Source organism: Hevea brasiliensis, chromosome 8, assembly GCF_030052815.1.
Source record: "Hevea brasiliensis isolate MT/VB/25A 57/8 chromosome 8, ASM3005281v1, whole genome shotgun sequence".
NCBI classification, from domain to species: domain Eukaryota; kingdom Viridiplantae; phylum Streptophyta; class Magnoliopsida; order Malpighiales; family Euphorbiaceae; genus Hevea; species Hevea brasiliensis.
The window spans coordinates 22,963,383-22,981,125 of NC_079500.1; the positions used below are offsets into that span (position 1 = coordinate 22,963,383).

At 30.1% G+C, this 17,743-nt stretch overlaps 1 protein-coding gene across 1 annotated transcript; it reads left to right on the forward strand.

Moving 5' to 3' along the window:
- Positions 1-10,544: 10,544 nt before the first annotated feature.
- On the forward strand, positions 10,545-11,211 carry LOC110656523 (uncharacterized). Its single transcript, XM_058152060.1, has one exon. The coding sequence runs from the start codon at positions 10,559-10,561 to the stop codon at positions 11,201-11,203; it is 645 nt and encodes a 214-aa protein (XP_058008043.1). The 5' UTR covers positions 10,545-10,558; the 3' UTR covers positions 11,204-11,211.
- The last annotated feature ends 6,532 nt before the right edge of the window (positions 11,212-17,743 follow it).

Consider the following 17,743-nt stretch of genomic DNA (forward strand, 5'->3'; position numbering starts at 1 on the left):
GGCTGTGTTACTGGGCTTGGGGGCATGTTTCTTTCTGTAGGGGGCGTGTTTTTAGCTGATTTTAGGGTTTTTATGAAATTATTGCATAATTTGTGACCCAAAATCAAGCCTAGACCTAATTGAATGGTCAATTAGGATTTCCAATCATACAAATAAGTTTTTAAAAATTGTTTCATGAAAATTAAATTTGGAAAAAATTTCTAAATTTAAAATTAATTTGAATGAGATTCAAATTGAGTTTTAAATTGAGTATGTGATATTTAATTTAATTTAACATGTTATATTTTTGTTTAATTGTTAAATGTTAATACGCATGATGGATGATCATGGACAATAAAAGACCAATGTGATTGGATTTAATTCTTTTATTTTTCTTTGGGATGTAATAATTAATTTTATTTACAGTGGCATGTATTTTTTGAGAGTTATGCTACATAGGATGTATTTTCATTTATTTAAGGACTCTAAAGTCCAATTTCTTGTAAATTTACCTTGGTATTCCAAGGGTTACTTTGTAATTGGATTGCAAGAAGGACAAAGAGATCAAGAGCATTGGTGGGACTAGTGGGAGGAAGTCAAGATCAAGATGTTGATTAATGTACTCCTTCAGTAACTCTTGTAATAGAATAAATGAAATACACCTAGAAAATGCCCTAATTCAATTCTTGGTGGCTCAAAATTGAATCCCTTAGAAAGTCCATGATCATACCATTTTATTCAATTATCCATGTATGCATGAGATGTGTATGGATGCATGCTAATATGTGATATATGCATGCCAAATGGATAATATGCAAAGACCTTAATAGTAATTAAACTGATCACAAAATCTTCCAATTAAATGATTAAGTTGGTAATGCTATAATTATGGTAATTATATCATGGCTCTCCACTAGGATAATTAAATTTGGAAATTTTAGACACTTAAACTATCGGCTATGGTTACATAGGGGTGGTTTTTGTGGTCTAAGAGATTTTCTAAATTTAATTGTTAAGCATGTGATGTTGTGAGTATGTGGGTACTTTGGTATCAAGAATGGATGTACCTAAGGTCATCAAGGTTCAAACTTCCATACTCACTAGCCTAGTAGGCTCAACTTAACTAATGCAAGATAAGCTAAGAATGGATGTACCTGAGGCTTTTAGCATTAGAGGCCAAAACTAATGATTGAGTTTCACATGAGATGTGATGGATAAATGTTATTCAGTTATGTATTGTTAAAAGTATCTAATAAAATGTGATTTGAGGATGTTTAACAATATATAAGAATTCAATCACCCACTAGAAATCCATCCAACTAGGATTTCCATTTCCTACTATGGAAGTGTAGGATTCGCTAAGTTAGTGGGAGGACCAATTTGATTAAAAGACTATAATCATATTGGTGGTTAATTTACTTGATACAAGATAACTAATTTGAATCTTGCTTTTTCTACAGTTGTTGTATTTGATAGTATGGCATAAAGAACCAACCCTTTTTCATGCATACTAGATGAAAATAGGCTCACAGGACCTAACTTCTCTGATTAGCTTAGGAATTTGAGAATTGTTCTCAATCTTGAGCATATAGGATACGTTCTTGATTCTAAAATTCCTGGTCCATTACCGGCAAGGGACACAGAAGAAGAGCATGACACTTTGAGAAAGTGGCATGAAGATGACATGCAAGTCAAGTGCTACATGCTTGCTTCAATGACTAATCAATTACAGAAGTAGCATGAGAGAATGCAAACTTCTCATGAAATACTGAGTCACCTTCAAGAGTTGTTTAGTGAAAATAGTAGGATGGCTAGATATGAGATATCTAAACAACTGTTCAGGATGAAGATGCATGAAGGCCAGGATGTGGGAGAACTTGTCCATAGTATGATCCAGCTTATAGAGCAGCTGGAGGCATTGGATTTTTTCATGGACTTTTCTCTCCAGACAGATCTGATTCTTCAATCCTTGCTAGAGTCTTTTGGAAGTTTTATTATAGACTTCCTTATGATAAAATAAGAATGCACTTTGGCTGGTCTTCTTAATATTCTTGTCATTGCTCAAGGCAATATGCCAGGCAAGAAGGGTAAAGAAGTGGCACTCATTGCTTCTTCTTCATCTGGTAAGACCAAGAAGAAGAACAATAACAAGAAGAAGCCATCTTCCATCCTTGGTCCTTCTGGTAGAGTAGGCAAAAAGAGCCAACTAAAGAAGAAGAAGGCAGAAGCAGCTCCTGTAAACAAGGAAAAGTGTTTTCACTGTCTGAAGGATGGGCATTGGAAGAGGAATTGCCCAAAAGACCTATAGTTGGTAAAGAACAAGAAGGCAAAATCTTCTGAAGGTATGGCTATTTCTTGTTTCTTAGATTCTGGTATTGCTTATCATACTAGTTTTGCTTGGGTCATTGATCCTAATTCTAATTCACATATAATTTCTAATGTGTAGGAACTAGTAAATCTTAGGAGCTTGGATCATGGAGAAGTGAGGTGGAAGATTGTTAATGGATCAAGTGTTGATGCCAAAGCCATCGGATCTACTTCTCTTATTGTATAGAATCATTTTGATGATTATGTTTTGTATCTTAAGGATGTTTTTATGTACTCAATATGTATAAAAACATCATTTCAGTATCTAGTATGACTAGAGACGGTTATGAATTTAGATTCATAAATGATGTATGTACAGTTTATTATAGTAATAAAATTGTATGTTTGGGTTACTTGCAAAATGGCTTTTATTATATAAATAATCAATGCAAAACAGCTCCAAGCACTGAATATGAGATTAATGCAATGGAAAATATTAACCTTAATTCAAAACAACTTTAGCACTTAAGATTGGGTTATGTAGCAGAAGAAAGGATCAAAAAGTTGGAAAGGATGGGGATTTTGTCTTCTTTGGGAAATGAACCATCACCAACTTATGAGTTCTGCCTTCAGGGCAAAATGACCAGATCTCCCTTTGTTGGACAAGGGCAAAGGGCTGAAAATTTTTTGGAACTCATACATAATGATGTATGTGGGCCATTTAAAGAAATGGCTAGAGGTGGATATTATTACTTCATTACTTTCACCAATGATAAATCACGGTTTGGTTATTTGTATTTAATGAAACACAAGTTTAAATCCTTTAAAAAGTTCAAAGAGTTTAAGGTTGAAGTAGAAAATCGAACAAGAAAAAGTATTAAAACCCTTCAATCTGATTAAGGAAGTGAGTACTTAAGTACTGAATTTGATGAGTTTCTTTAGGAACAGGGCATTATTTCTCAGTTGACCCCTCCTGGTACACCACAGTTGAATGGTGTGTCGAAAAGAAGAAATCGTACTTTGTTAAACATGGTACATAACATGATGAGCTTCACTGACTTGCATATTTCCTTATGGGGATACGCATTAAAAACTGCACTGTACATTCTTAATAGGGTTCCAACTAAATCAGTTTCTTCCACACCATATAAGATATGGCATAGAAGACAACCGTCCCTTAAACATGTTAAGGTATGGGGTTGTCCAGCTTTTATCAAAAAGTTAAAAACTAATAAATTGGAAATCATGTCCGAAAAAGGTAGGTTTGTTAGATATCCAAAAGATTATTTTGGATATTATTTCTATCTTCCTAAATCACAAAAGGCAGTGATTAGCAGGGATGCAATTTTCTTGGAGAAAGAGTTTCTTCAAGAAAGTGGCAAAGGAAGGAAGATAGAATTGGAATTAGAGAATTCCACAGGTGAACAATAACCTACACCCATGGATGTTGATCCAGTGGGAGAGCCTATACCTATAAATGATTCATCCACAACACTGGCTCTTCACAAATCTAGTAGAATATCTCATCCACCAGAGAGATGGATTTCTTCATGAAAATGAACAAGAGTTGTTTATATATGAAGAAGTTGATCATGGAGATGATCCTACTAGTTATGAAGAAGCTATATTAGATATAGATTCTTCAAAATGGCTAGAAGCCATGAAATCTAAAATGGATTCCATGCACAAGAACCAAGTCTAGGATCTTGTAAACCCACCTGAGGGTGTTGTACCCATAGGATGTAAATGGGTTTTTAAGAGGAAGATTGGTCTTGATAGGAAGGTAGAGACCTTCAAAGGTAGGCTTGTAGCAAAAGGGTTTCACTAAAGGGAAGGAATTGACTATGAAGAAACATTCTCTCCCGTAGCCATGCTTAAATCCATAAGGATTTTTCTAGCTATTGCAGCACACTATGATTATGAGGTTTGGCAAATGGATGTCAAAATCGCTTTTCTAAATGGTTTTAGTGAGGAAGACATATATATGGAACAACCCAAGGGTTTTGAATCCAAGGAAGGTTCCAAAGTGTGCAAGCTTAAGAGATCTATTTATGGTCTTAAGCAAGCTTCTAGAAGCTAGAATAAATGTTTTGATGAAGCCGTTAAATCTTTCGGTTTTATTCAAAACATTGATAAGCCCTGTGTGTATAAGAAGACTAGTGGGAGTATGAATACCTTTCTAGTGTTATATGTGGATGATATATTATTAATAGGCAATGATATTGGTATGCTTACATCTGTAAAGACCTGGTTGTCAAGCACTTTCTCTATGAAAGACCTTGGGGAAGCTACCTATATTCTAGGAATTCAGATCTATAGAGATAGACCAAAAAGAATAATAGGTTTATCCCAAAGGCTTTACTTAGAAAATGTGTTAAAGAGGTTCAACATGCTTGATTCCAAGAGGGGATTGTTACCAATAGGCATAGAATTCATCTTTCTAAGGAACAGTCTCCCAAGACTCCTGAAGAAAGGGAAAAGATGGCCAAGGTTCCTTATGCTTCGACTATAGGAAGCCTAATGTATGCCATGTTGTGTAGTAGGCCTGATATTGCATACGCTGTTAGTGTGACTAGCAGGTTTCAATCCAACCCAGGTTTGGAACACTGGGTAGCTGTCAAGAATATTCTTAAGTACTTGAGAATGACTAAGGATTTATTCTTGACATATGTAGAAGTTGACTAGAAGGATTTATAGACTCTGATTTCCAATCAGACATTGATGACAAAAAGTCTGTCTCAGGGTTTGTGTTTTTGTGTAATGGAGGCACTGTCTATTGGAAAAGTTCCAAATAGATAATTATAGTAGACTCCACCACTGAAGCTGAATATGTCGCTGCATACGATGCTGCAAAAGAGGCTGTTTGGATCAAGAAGTTTGTTTCAGAACTAGGAGTGGTTCCTTCCATTGAGTTAGCAGTTCCTCTCTACTGTGACAACAATGGAGCCATTGCATAGGCAAAGGAACCCAAGTCTCACCAACAATCCAAACACATAGAGCGACAATTTCATATTATGAGAGAGATAGTTGAAAGAGGCAACATCGCCATACAGAAAGTAGCTTCAGCTGACAACTCGGCTGATCCACTTACCAAGGCCATGACATAGTAGTAGTTAGATAGACATCTTGAGAAGATGGGTCTTAGATACAGTAGTGAATGGCTCTAGGCTAAGTGGGAGATTGTTAGTTGTATGTGCCTTAGAGCATACACTAATCTTGTACCTTGTAAATGACATTGTAAATATTTTAATGGCAATTATCATTTCATTTAAATGTTATATGTTTCATATTATATTTATTTGAAATTGTCCATTAGCAATATGTTATATTCTATTCATATGAGATAAGAATATGAGTGACAGAATATGTGAGACATTTGCTATAAATCAGAGTTCGCAGCTAGAGGATATTTTGGTGGGCACATTATATCCAAAGATCTGTTATCTCTATTTATCTCTATTGATTAGTATGAGATACTGATGTATATGTAATGGTGAGTCTCATACCATTTGATATGAGATATCAGGATAAACAAAGTGGGCACTTATATGATAAGTAGGTCAAACTTGTGACGTACAGATAACATAAACATGGCATTTACTTGAGTCAATAAAATGTTATCTGTGTCACACTAGTGCATATAATCTTCAGACCTGCGATGACACGGTTGTCTCTTATATGGGTGGTTTGAGTTTGATACCACTCACATATCTATACTGTGAATGGATATTTTGGTGTGTGTTGGCTCAGATCGATCATATGTTGGGACAGGTGTTCAGTCAATAGGGGATCAGTAGCCTTGAGTAAACAGGGTTAAAAGTCCTATGTGGATTTGAGCTGTTCTTGACAAGATTAAGTTCTTGGCCAGGATAGATGACTTTATCAGGAAAGATGTTTCTTGATGGTAAAGTCTAATATGTCAAGAATTAGATTTCAAATGAGGGCATAATATACCATGATAAGGGGTTTGACTCTACCATGACCCTTAATGGGATTGGGACATAATACGGAGGGATTTTAATGCACAGTAACATATGATTAAAGGTTCATATTTTAAGGTATTCCTTATTATTAATTGGATGGCTATGGCATGCTATGCTAGGTATCAACCATGGTCTATGAGATGCCTAAAATAATTTAGGAAAATCATTTACTGTCTGAAAGAGTTCCAATGATATTAAGAGTTGATATCATTTCTCATTTCCAATTGTAATGAGCCTAGTAAGTCATACACCTACACAAGTTAACCACCAAGTATATAATGATTTAATTGATTAATTAAAGAGTTTAATTAATTAATTAAATAAATTTAGTTTGCAATAAGACTGTAAAGTCTCTAGCATGACTTGAAATCAAATCTTGGATATTGGATGTATTAATAAATTGGATTTATATTTAAAGAGTTTAAATATAAATTTAATTGTGAAATTAATTAATGGAGATTAATTAATTAATTAATTTATATGTGATATAAATTAATTTGAGGAAGAAATTACAATTTTGAGTTGAAAACTCAAGAATGCATACAAGGGCATTTTGGTAAAATCACATGGTGACACGTAGCACCATGAGATGGTGACACAGGGCACTCATAAAGGTGTGCCACTTGCCTTCCATTCATGGAAGATGATCATTTGATGATTTAATCATGGCTTGACTAGTGGCTTAATGTGATTAAGACACCTAAAAGCTAGATTAAATGAGATCTTAACTTGTGGCACTCCATTTAATGTCTTTTGTCTTGCATATTAATATAAGATAAGAAGAAGACAAAATTAAAATTAATAATTCTTCTTCTTCTTCCTCATTTTGGACGGCAAAAATGGAGTTTTCCCTCTCTTCATTTTTCTTCCATTGATTCATAAGGAAAAACTTGTTTTCCTTTGAATCAAAAGTGCTATGAAGTGTTTCTAGCTTTATACATCCAAAATAACCTCACCTAAAACAAAACCCCCAAAGTTTAGAGGTTGGCTAATCACCAAAGGAGAGAATTGGGGCTACCATTGGTGAGCTTGGTAAAGCTTGTGGTGGACAAGTTAGAGAAACTCCAATTGGTGTTCTTGAGACTTCTAAAGGGAGCAAGAAGTTGATTCTGTGCCCCAAGAGGTTAGAGTACTCAAAACCCTCTTTTAGTTAAGGTTTAATTTGTTTAAATGTTAAACAACAATCTTTAATGGCAAATGAATATCTAATGCATGCTAAAAGTGTGTTTTGGCATGCCTTTGGGTGTTAAAGGTTGGTTAGGAACATAATGCACTTGATATGTTTGCATGAAACCCTAGAAAAAATTTTGAATTCCAATCTTTAAACTCCTAATCCACACTTCCCAATGCCTTCATAAAGATATTATTCTCTCGAAGAGTTATGTTAATAATTGAATTTTTGATATAAAAGTACACTAATCTAAACTAATTTTAGACTAAAAATTAACTAAATGAAGTGATAGGGAATTGAAGGGTATAATTATAAATTCAATAAGGAAAATGCTTGAATAGAAAACTTAACTAAAATTTATAAGGAATAAATTGAGCTAAATGTAATATGGCAAGAATTAAAGATAGTAAGCAATCAAAATCAATTAACAATCAACAATAATAAAATGGCGATTCCGGAGTTTAGGGGTACATATTTAAGCTATTTTGAGATTTTAAATTAGTTATCTAAACATATGGAAATTATGGGTTTCAAGGAGATTAATTTTTAATTCCTTTAAAAACTCTTTCGAGTGAGACAAAGAGTGTCTTAATTAACTTAAGCCTACTTTCGTGAAATTAAGATTAATCCATACCCATTAGATTTTTTAATCAATCTATTAATCCTCTTAATCCTTAGTCTATTTCTAGATCTAAGTTAATTAAGTCGAATTTCTTGATTATCTATCACTGGATTTTCTCCTTTCGGTACTTCAACTAAGGATTATGAATAATACTTTATGGGATTCTACACTAAGCATGTCATAAGGCACACAAGAAAAAGATAAACCTCATATTAACCATAAAATCTGGATTAACCAACCCAAATCCATAAGTATCTTAAATATTACATACCCAACTCTATAATCTTGAAAGAACTACTTAATACTCATGTTTGATACAATTACTTTAGCAAAAGAAGAAATAAAATATGAAAAGAAAATTAAAATTGAAGAAACCCGATGAAAGAAGCATAGAAAATGGTGGAGATGAAGAAGAATTAGAGCTTCAAATGAAAAATAACAAGATTGGTGGCTCCTCTTGCTCCTCTCTCTCTAATATTTCTTCTTACAACAAAAATGAGGTAATAATGCCTTTTTATATCCTCTGACAAAAAAATTAAAATGGACTAAAAATGGTGTGTGGTGAGGTCATACACGTGTGATAAAATCTTGCCTTTTTAGCTAATTAATGAAGGATTGTATAGCTAAAACTGTGCCCATTCAGCATCTTATGCAGAGCCAGAACTGAAAAGAAAGAGTGAAGACAGGTTTGCATGGCCATGCAAGTCCCTATGCATGTTTTAGTAAGCTTCAAAGAGTTTCCATGAAGGTGCATAAGCAAGTGCATAAGTTATGCGGAAGGTTATGCAAATTTCAGCAAGTTTGGGAGGTTTTCTAGTCAACTGCATAAGCTATTGCATAACCTATGCATGAGGCTATGCAAGTTTCGTTAAGCTTGAATTCATCCTCCGCGAAGGTGCAAAAGCTATGCACATTTCGACAGACTTGCAATACCTTTTCGGTCACTTGCATAAGATGGTGCATAGCCTATGCACTAGGCTATGCAACTTTCGGTAACTTAAGAATTTCTTTGATTTTCTAGGTACAAGATGCATAGGCTATGCAGCTCTGTTTGCAACTTTTGACAGCTTTCAAAAATCTTCAATTTTAGACTTTAATTTTTTGCATTTTAGACTTGGAACTCACTCCTCACTTGCAAAATTACCTTTTAATCCTTCAAAACACCATTTTTTCTACAAAACAAAAGTAAAATTATAAATTAATCTAAAAATTAACAATTATATAAAATTAAGTAAATAACTAATAAAATTGACTAAAAGTAACTGATAAATGGATAAAATGACTATGAAACTTAACCTAAATGACTATATGAAATGTATATACCATTCAGTTCGGTTTGGTTCTCATAATAATGGTTCTTTTTGGGTTCCGATTCGATTCAGTTCGGTTCTTCGATTAGGTTTGGATCCCCACAAACTATGCATAACCCTAGTGTCTTACTTATGACTTCTAACTTATTTTAAATAATTTTTTTAACTTATAAATTAAATTAAATACAAATTTTTTTGTCACTTTTAAAAATTATTAATATAATACAAGAGAGAATATATATTTTGACACTATTAAATAAATTAAATTAAAAATTACTAGATTAATTAATAATTTAGTTTAATTAGATTTACTTTTTTTTTTAATTTTTATATATTTTAAAAGATTTAATCCACTATCTCTAAATAAAAAATTCAAATAAATATACAATCTCATAATTTATATTAATAATTAAGAATCAATTACAAGTTAATTATGAAGTTCCGAAAACATATACTTTTTTAATTGAATTAATGCTTTCAATGATTGAATGAATGAATAAAAGATCTATGAAAAAAAAAATATTTATAATCTAATTAAATCTTTAACTTAATTTTTCTTTATTTTGAATGGTCGACATGAAAGCAAAATAAACCATTAAATAATGAATTTAATTTAGTAGAACACTGACTATTTTTTTCAATTCAGTAGAAATTAACAAAATACTTTTCTTAAATATTCTTTAGATTGAACTACAAAGCAAAATAATTAAAATAATTATTAAAATTTCATTTTTTTATAGGAATTGTTTAGAAAACGCCTTCTTTTTCTTCATCTTCTGTTATTATTTTAAGAAACACCAACTACTCATAAAGAAATATTAGAGATTACAGCAGATAAAATGAAATTAGAAGGGACAGAACTCCATTTCTTAATACCAAACAACGAATTAACTGTCAACCCACGGTTTATTTCAATTCTTTAATATAGAAATGATTGAGCCAATCATGAATTGATATAGTCTGATTATTTAATAACCCGGCCGGTTAGATTGCTTTTTTGACAGAAAACACACAAGACAAGGAAAAGACCCGGCCGGTTAAATTTTAAAAATGCTTGTATCTGTTAACAATAAGTAAACATATTGATTTTCCATTGTTTCTCACTTACTCTATATAAAGTATAAACCTTAGAGGAACAACGGATTTCTCAACCAAAATCCTCGAGGAAAAACTATTACTCTAGACCATGTTTCGCCAAGAGTTTCAAGGCAACGAAGCCGTCGACTACACCGTCAACAATATTGCCGGTCCGATGGCTGGTGGGGCACGCTTCGCCGCAGAAATTGGGGAAGATTACAGCCAGCAAATGCTATCTGCAGCTACAGACTTCATATGGAGGGTGTTCCGACAATCCAATGCAGAAGACAGAAAAGCTGTGGACAAGGTCAGCTTGTTCATTGATGATATGGGTGGTGTTGCTTATGCTTCCAACAATGAAATCCATGTCAGCTCAAATTATGTAGGAAATTACTCTGGTGATCTGAAAAGGGAATTTACTGGTGTTGTTTACCATGAAATGACACATATCTGGCAATGGAATGGCAATGGACGAACTCCAGGAGGGTTAATTGAAGGTGTTGCTGATTTTGTGAGGTTGAAGGCCAACTATGCTCCTAGCCACTGGGTGCAGCCAGGACAGGGTGATAGGTGGGATCAAGGGTATGATGTTACAGCTAGGTTTTTGGACTATTGTAATGATCTGAGAAATGGGTTTGTGGCTGAACTTAACAAGAAGATGAGAGACGGTTATAGTGATCAGTACTTTGTTGATCTGCTAGGGAAGACTGTTGATCAGCTTTGGAGTGATTACAAGGCCAAATATGCACAATAGAGCTGTTTGGATTTTGGAGAAATAAAACTTTTTTTTTCTATTACCATGAATTCACTAAATAATGTTGGGATAAGACTCATTAAGATATCTTTGTATGATTTCAACAATTTTTATTAAAATATATTGAATTAACATATATATATATATATATATATATTCGAGATCGAATTATTTCATATTGAGTCATTTCGAGTTTATTTTTCAAGGTGGGTTCAAATTAATTCATTTTAGGTTAAGAGTTATTTTTCATTTAGTTAATACTAAGGTTTCATTTGTTTCACCAAAAATATTTTTTTGAATAATATTTTTCATATTTTTTAGTTTCTGAGACACTTAAAAAAATTTGTTAATGAAAAATATTTTCTTAGTTAAAGAGAAAATTAAGTCATTTTTAAAAAAAATTAATTTCATTTTTTAAAAGAGAAAATCATTTTTCATTTTCTAAACTTTGATAATTTTATTAAAGTGTAAATATACTTATGCATATATAAAATAAATACATATAATTAATTTAATATTACAAATATATAATGGAAAATATTTTCATGGAAATTTTTTTTGAAAGTTTTTCGTGAAATAAACAGAGCCTAAATTTGAATCAATTTAAAATTTTCTATTTATGCTGAAAAGATTAGTTCGAATCAATTAGCATACTATGGATTTCAAATATTAATTTTTTTCATAAAAATAATTTTTAGATTAAAATTCAGATGGATCATGTTAATTCAAATGGATTAAATTTAGGTCGAGTCATTCAAATTGCTTTTAATTGATAATTTAAATTTAGAAATTAAAATCCATTAAAAATTTGATAGAGTTTTACATTTTTCAATTTTCTAACAAACATACCTCCTGCAAATAAACTGCCCTTAAAATTATATTCCATTCTCCATCTTAATTGAAAGCGAGATATAATAATTTATTGTCAATTAAAATTAAATATATATTTGTCAATACATAGGATAAAGCAATCAAAGATTTCATTTTCATTTGAATATTTAACACTCTTATTATGCCGGCATCTAAATATCATAATTTTTAATAAAAATATATGACCTACGATAATTTTAAGGATTAAAAATAACTACAATAATCTATCCAGTTATAAGATTTATGTAAAATCTTAAGATATATAGGATATAAATTATCAATTTTTGTTTTTTTAATTTATAATTAAAAAAAAAATAAATTAAGAGCATTCAAAAAGATAGCAAAACTAAATTCATTTACGTTTTAAATATCATAATTAAATTTATTATGTTTTACTGACCTTTCTACCAAATTTCACTATTAAATTTTTTTACTTTTTTCATTTTTATTTACATTAAATATAGAGAGTCAAATATTATTTTAAGATAAATTACTCTTTCATTTTTATGTTAATATTTAAATCACTTTATTTTAAAAAAAATTATATTTTTAAATTTTAATTTTTTTATATTTTTATATTTTTTTATTAATTAAAAATAAAAAGAAGTCTTAAACCATCAAAATAAATTATTATTTTATTCATTAATTTTATCATTATGATCGAATACTTTTATCATGAGTTTTAATCATTATTAATTTTTTTTTCTTTAATTAATCACCTTTAAATGCACGAAAGATTAAATTGAAAATGAATAAATGTTAATTTTAAAATATTTTGAAAATATAGAATTTAAATATTAATTATAATATAATAAAAAAATAATAATTAATTCAATATTTTATAAAGAGCATATTTGATTTTCAGACTAGAAACTTCTTCTCACCGAGTATTTTCCTGGCACAATCATCAACGTTGAGTTGGTCATTGGCAGGACATTTTCCATTTCGTACCCAAGGCTTCATGTCAATCCTTCACGTGCCTTCCTAATTATTATTTTCTTTCAACTTTTTTCTTTGTCGGCTAAAAGTCAAGTCAACCTCCTAACTTCATCTCTCAAAAGTTAATTGACTCCCGAATATTAATTTCACTTAATCAAATTTTTATAAAATTTAAAATTAAACAATCAAGGTATATTTTTCTATTTAATTATATCTCAAAAAAATTAATAAATTTTAATTCATTTAATATTAAAATAATTTTTAAAATTAAAAATTTCAAATTTAAATAATCAAATTCAATTGTGTGAAAAAAATTTCTTATGATTAGTGTGTGCACAAAGAGGTGCTCAAACAAAAATTACTCAAAATTTGTCGAAGTCCAGATTCAAAGGGGAATAAGAAAAAAAAAAGTATTTATTTGAAAAAAAAAATAGAGAAATTAAGTGAGTTTGCTAATTAATTCGGTAATGACTACGTATCCAGTTAATTTTTCAATTTAATATCATGAATCAAGCGATGATGAATTTTAAATTTAGGCTGAATATACATTTTCACTTCTGAATTTTATTTAAAACTCCTCATACCATCCTGAACTTTTACAGAGATTGAGGTGTATTATAAAATATTTATAGCAGCTAAGATGTATCATAGGACATTTTAAAAATTCAGGATATCACAAAAGTTTTTAAGTAAAATTTGAGAGTAAAAATGTATATTCAATCTTTAATTTATATATTTTCAATTTTAATGAGGTAAATACATAACAATTATAATAATTAAATATAAATTAGTCACGTTATCGATAATTTATAGAAAAAAAAAAGTTAGACATGGTCTCATTTATTATTGATTACACTCTAGATTTTCATAAAATGATGAATTTATCTTCAATAAAGTGACTGTTATGATGAAAATTTGGATTATATTTAGTAAAATTTAGAGTACAATCAATAATAAATGAAACAATATTCAACTTTTTTTTATGTCATCAATGACATTGCTAATTTATTTTTAACTATTATGATTTTTGTAAACTCAGATATTCAATTAATTTATAAAGAATCGATTTGGCTGAATAACATATTGGTTAACAAATTTTGTTAATTAATTGATCTTAATTTCACTTTCAAATATATGAACTAGCAACGACCCTGGAAAGAAATCTGGAATTAATTTGAGCAAGTGGAGAATGTTATAATATTAATGTGGAATATATATATATATATACATACACACATATATATATATATATATATATATATATATATAAGAAAATGAAATTAAAATCATATTATTACTGCTTCATAAAGTGGTAGAATGATGACATAGTGTTGAAATCTCGTCCTATTTCTTTCAATCCACCATACAAAGAGCTAATTGTTTCTTTTCTCTAAGTATTATCTACTAATCATCACAATTCACTGGTCCTTTTTATTTTCCACAAAAATGAGTCAACAACTACTATCAATGTCCACAAACAAGCGCTTCTAATTAATCCAACCCTTATGAGATGTGACCATGTGGCTGTGCTTGGTTGGCTAAATAAAATAATATAAGTCTTGACAAGATAAAATAAGACTTCTAAGAAAATGAATATGTTTTAATTCATCCTCAAAAGTAAGATTAAAAAGAAAGAAATGTCCAACACTTTATAAGAAGAATTTGGTACCCTTATCCCAAATTGATATGAGATATTAACACACCTCTCTTTTATTAAGGACTGAGCACCTGAAATATAAATTACTTATAAAGGTTCAATATTGATTGGAAATGTTCTAACTCTAATACCATATTAAGGAAATAGTCTACCCCTAAAAGCTAACTCAATTGAGGAGTGCCAATACTTTGTAAATAGCACACTACTTCTATTCTAAATAAATGTTCACGCCCAGAAATGAACAATTAGAATGTAAAACACTTATAGAATGTCCAATATCGATTGAAGAAGTTTTAATATCATCTTAAAAAAATAAGTCGAGCCTAACTTATTCTTAAAAAAGTTAGCTTAAAGAGGTAACAATTACAATATAAACGGCCAAATGTTATAAAAAAAAATCTAAAACTTTGTGTTTTTGCAATTATAACAAAAACTTTTTTTTATCAATTTTGATATAATTTGAAAGTTTAGTATTTATTACGGTTCGGTTAAATTGGGGATTTGGGAGCGCTAATGTAGCTACTGACGTGGTAAAAAATATATTTTTTTTAATATGTTATTGCTAATGTGGTAGGTGACACAACATAAACTTTTATATTCTTGTTGACGTGGTGACTGATGTGAAAAAATATTATTATTTAATATGTTGTTGCTGACGTGACATAATTTTAATAGTTAAAAAAATCCTAAACTTTTCGACTTTTATTAATTATAGCCAAATTTATAAGTTTATTTCATTTATAGCTAGTTGACTAATTTTTATTTATTTTGATCAAAATTAATATTTTATTACTTAATACAATTATTAAAAATAAATATTTATATTATTTAGTATAACAAAAACAAAATATTTCCCTATCTCTCTCTTTTTTATAGTATTTATGGAACTTATTTATGAATATAGATAAATTTTTATTTATTTAAAATTAAAAATATCTCTTCACCCATCTCTCTCTTCTCCTACCTATTGTCATCCAATAATATGTATATATACACCATCCACTCACTTTTCTCCCTCTAAATAATCTCTCTCTCTCTATCTCTCTCTCTCTCTCTCTCTCTCTCTCCTTCCTCCCACCCACTATCATCTAATAATATATTGACATTCAACTTTTTTATTATTATTATTATTATTATTATTATTATTGTTGTTGTTGTTGTTGTTATTATTATTTACTAAAATAATGAATATTGTTATTATTGACTTTTTTGCATGAATTTTTAATTTTTAAATAAATAAAAAAATATGAGGGGAGAGAGAGGGAAATTTTTTTATTATACTAAGTAATATAAATATTTATTTTTACAATTTTATTAGGTAATAAAATATTAAATTTTGACTAAGTTAGATTAAAATTAGTTAATTGATTATAAATAAAATAAACATATAAAATTAGTTATAACTGATAAAAGTCAAAAAATTTTAATTTTTTCAATTATTAAAATTATGATACAACAACAACAACAACAACAATAATAATAATAATAATAATAATAATAATAATAATATTTTTATCACGTCAATAAGAATATAAAAGTTTATATCACGTTATCTATAATGTCAGTAATAATATATTAAAAAATAATATTTTTTATCATGTCAACAGTCACGTCAGTGCTTTTAAATCTCTAATTTTGATTGGGCTAAAATAAATACTAAACTTTTAAATTAGGTCAAAATTGATTGAAAAAAAATTAATTATAATCGTAAAAACGTGTAAAGTTTTGAATTTTTATAAATATTAAACCCAAAATAAAATAAACATTTACATCGTCTTACATTTCGTGAAATTAGAACACAAGACGATGAATATTATTTAAAATGACATTAGTGTTCCTCATTCTATCAATTTATTCGACTGTCAAATACTTGATTCAACGGTCAAATTCATATAAACTCTCGTTCTTTTTGCTGATAAATTTTGATAAGAATATTATTAAATCATGACCATATATAAATATATATTTTAAATTATTAATTAATTTTGACCATTTTACTTACAAAATGAAATAAAATGTTAATTTCATTTTATTTTAATTTTTAAAATTTTGATTTTTATTATATTTTTCAAAACAGAGACAAATCTGTCCACTGTTTTTGAGAGGACTCAAAATCAATATTGGGACAAAATATATGTTATGGACCAATTCCAAAAATCAAGAAAACGGAGGAAATTTCGTTCAGTTTCTCTTCGATTTTTTAAGATCTGTCGGAGTGTCTCTCCTCTGTTTTCCTTACCCTCTAAGCAGGGGAGGGTGTTACTATGGTAGCTTCCGACTTGGCTTGGGGTTACTCTCCCTCACGTAGGTTGAGTGTACATACGGTTATGTGTTGGTTTTACAAGTTGGGCATTTTCTGAGAGAGAGCTTCTGTTAAACCTGTCTTGGATGTGAGCTTGGGCATGGCGTGGGCTTGCTTGAGGGGAGAGTAGAAAAGCTGATGTATATCGACAAGAGTGCTTTTAAGGTCGACCCAAGGCTATTTGAGAGTGAAATGCCATGGACTTTGGTGTTCAAATCCTACTTTCTCTGCTAGCTTTTACTTTGCTGCTGAGCATGATATTTGGGTGGTCCAATGGATAGTTGAAAATGTGCGTAAGATGGTGCATGGTGGACAATAAGGAGGAGTTCCATTGTCTTCGGTGCCTTTATTTTCTTCCTCAATCTCCGCATCATCCCTATTTGGGTGGCCGGCGATGTTGCTGCTGGACGGTTTTGCTTTTTATGTGCCAAGGGTAAGCGTTTTTGCTGGTGGTTTTCGCTGAAAGCAGTTTGCAAGGTTGTGGATTTGGTTTTTGTGGGCTGGCTTCCTTGTAATAGGGCTATAGGTTTGGGCTCCTCTAGGAGTTGATTTGGGCCGATTGTAATGTTCTTTTAATCCAAGTAATTCAAACTTTTTGGGCTTGGTAATGCAAATCTTGCATTTAAAAAAAAAAAAAAAAAAAAAAAAAAAAAGAGAAGAAGAAGAAGAAAACAAGGAAGAGTCACAAAAACATAGAGAACTTAGAGAAAGAAGAAACACATCTTCAAGAATGAGAGTTCTTGATTACATTCGCAACTCATATAACCTGCCT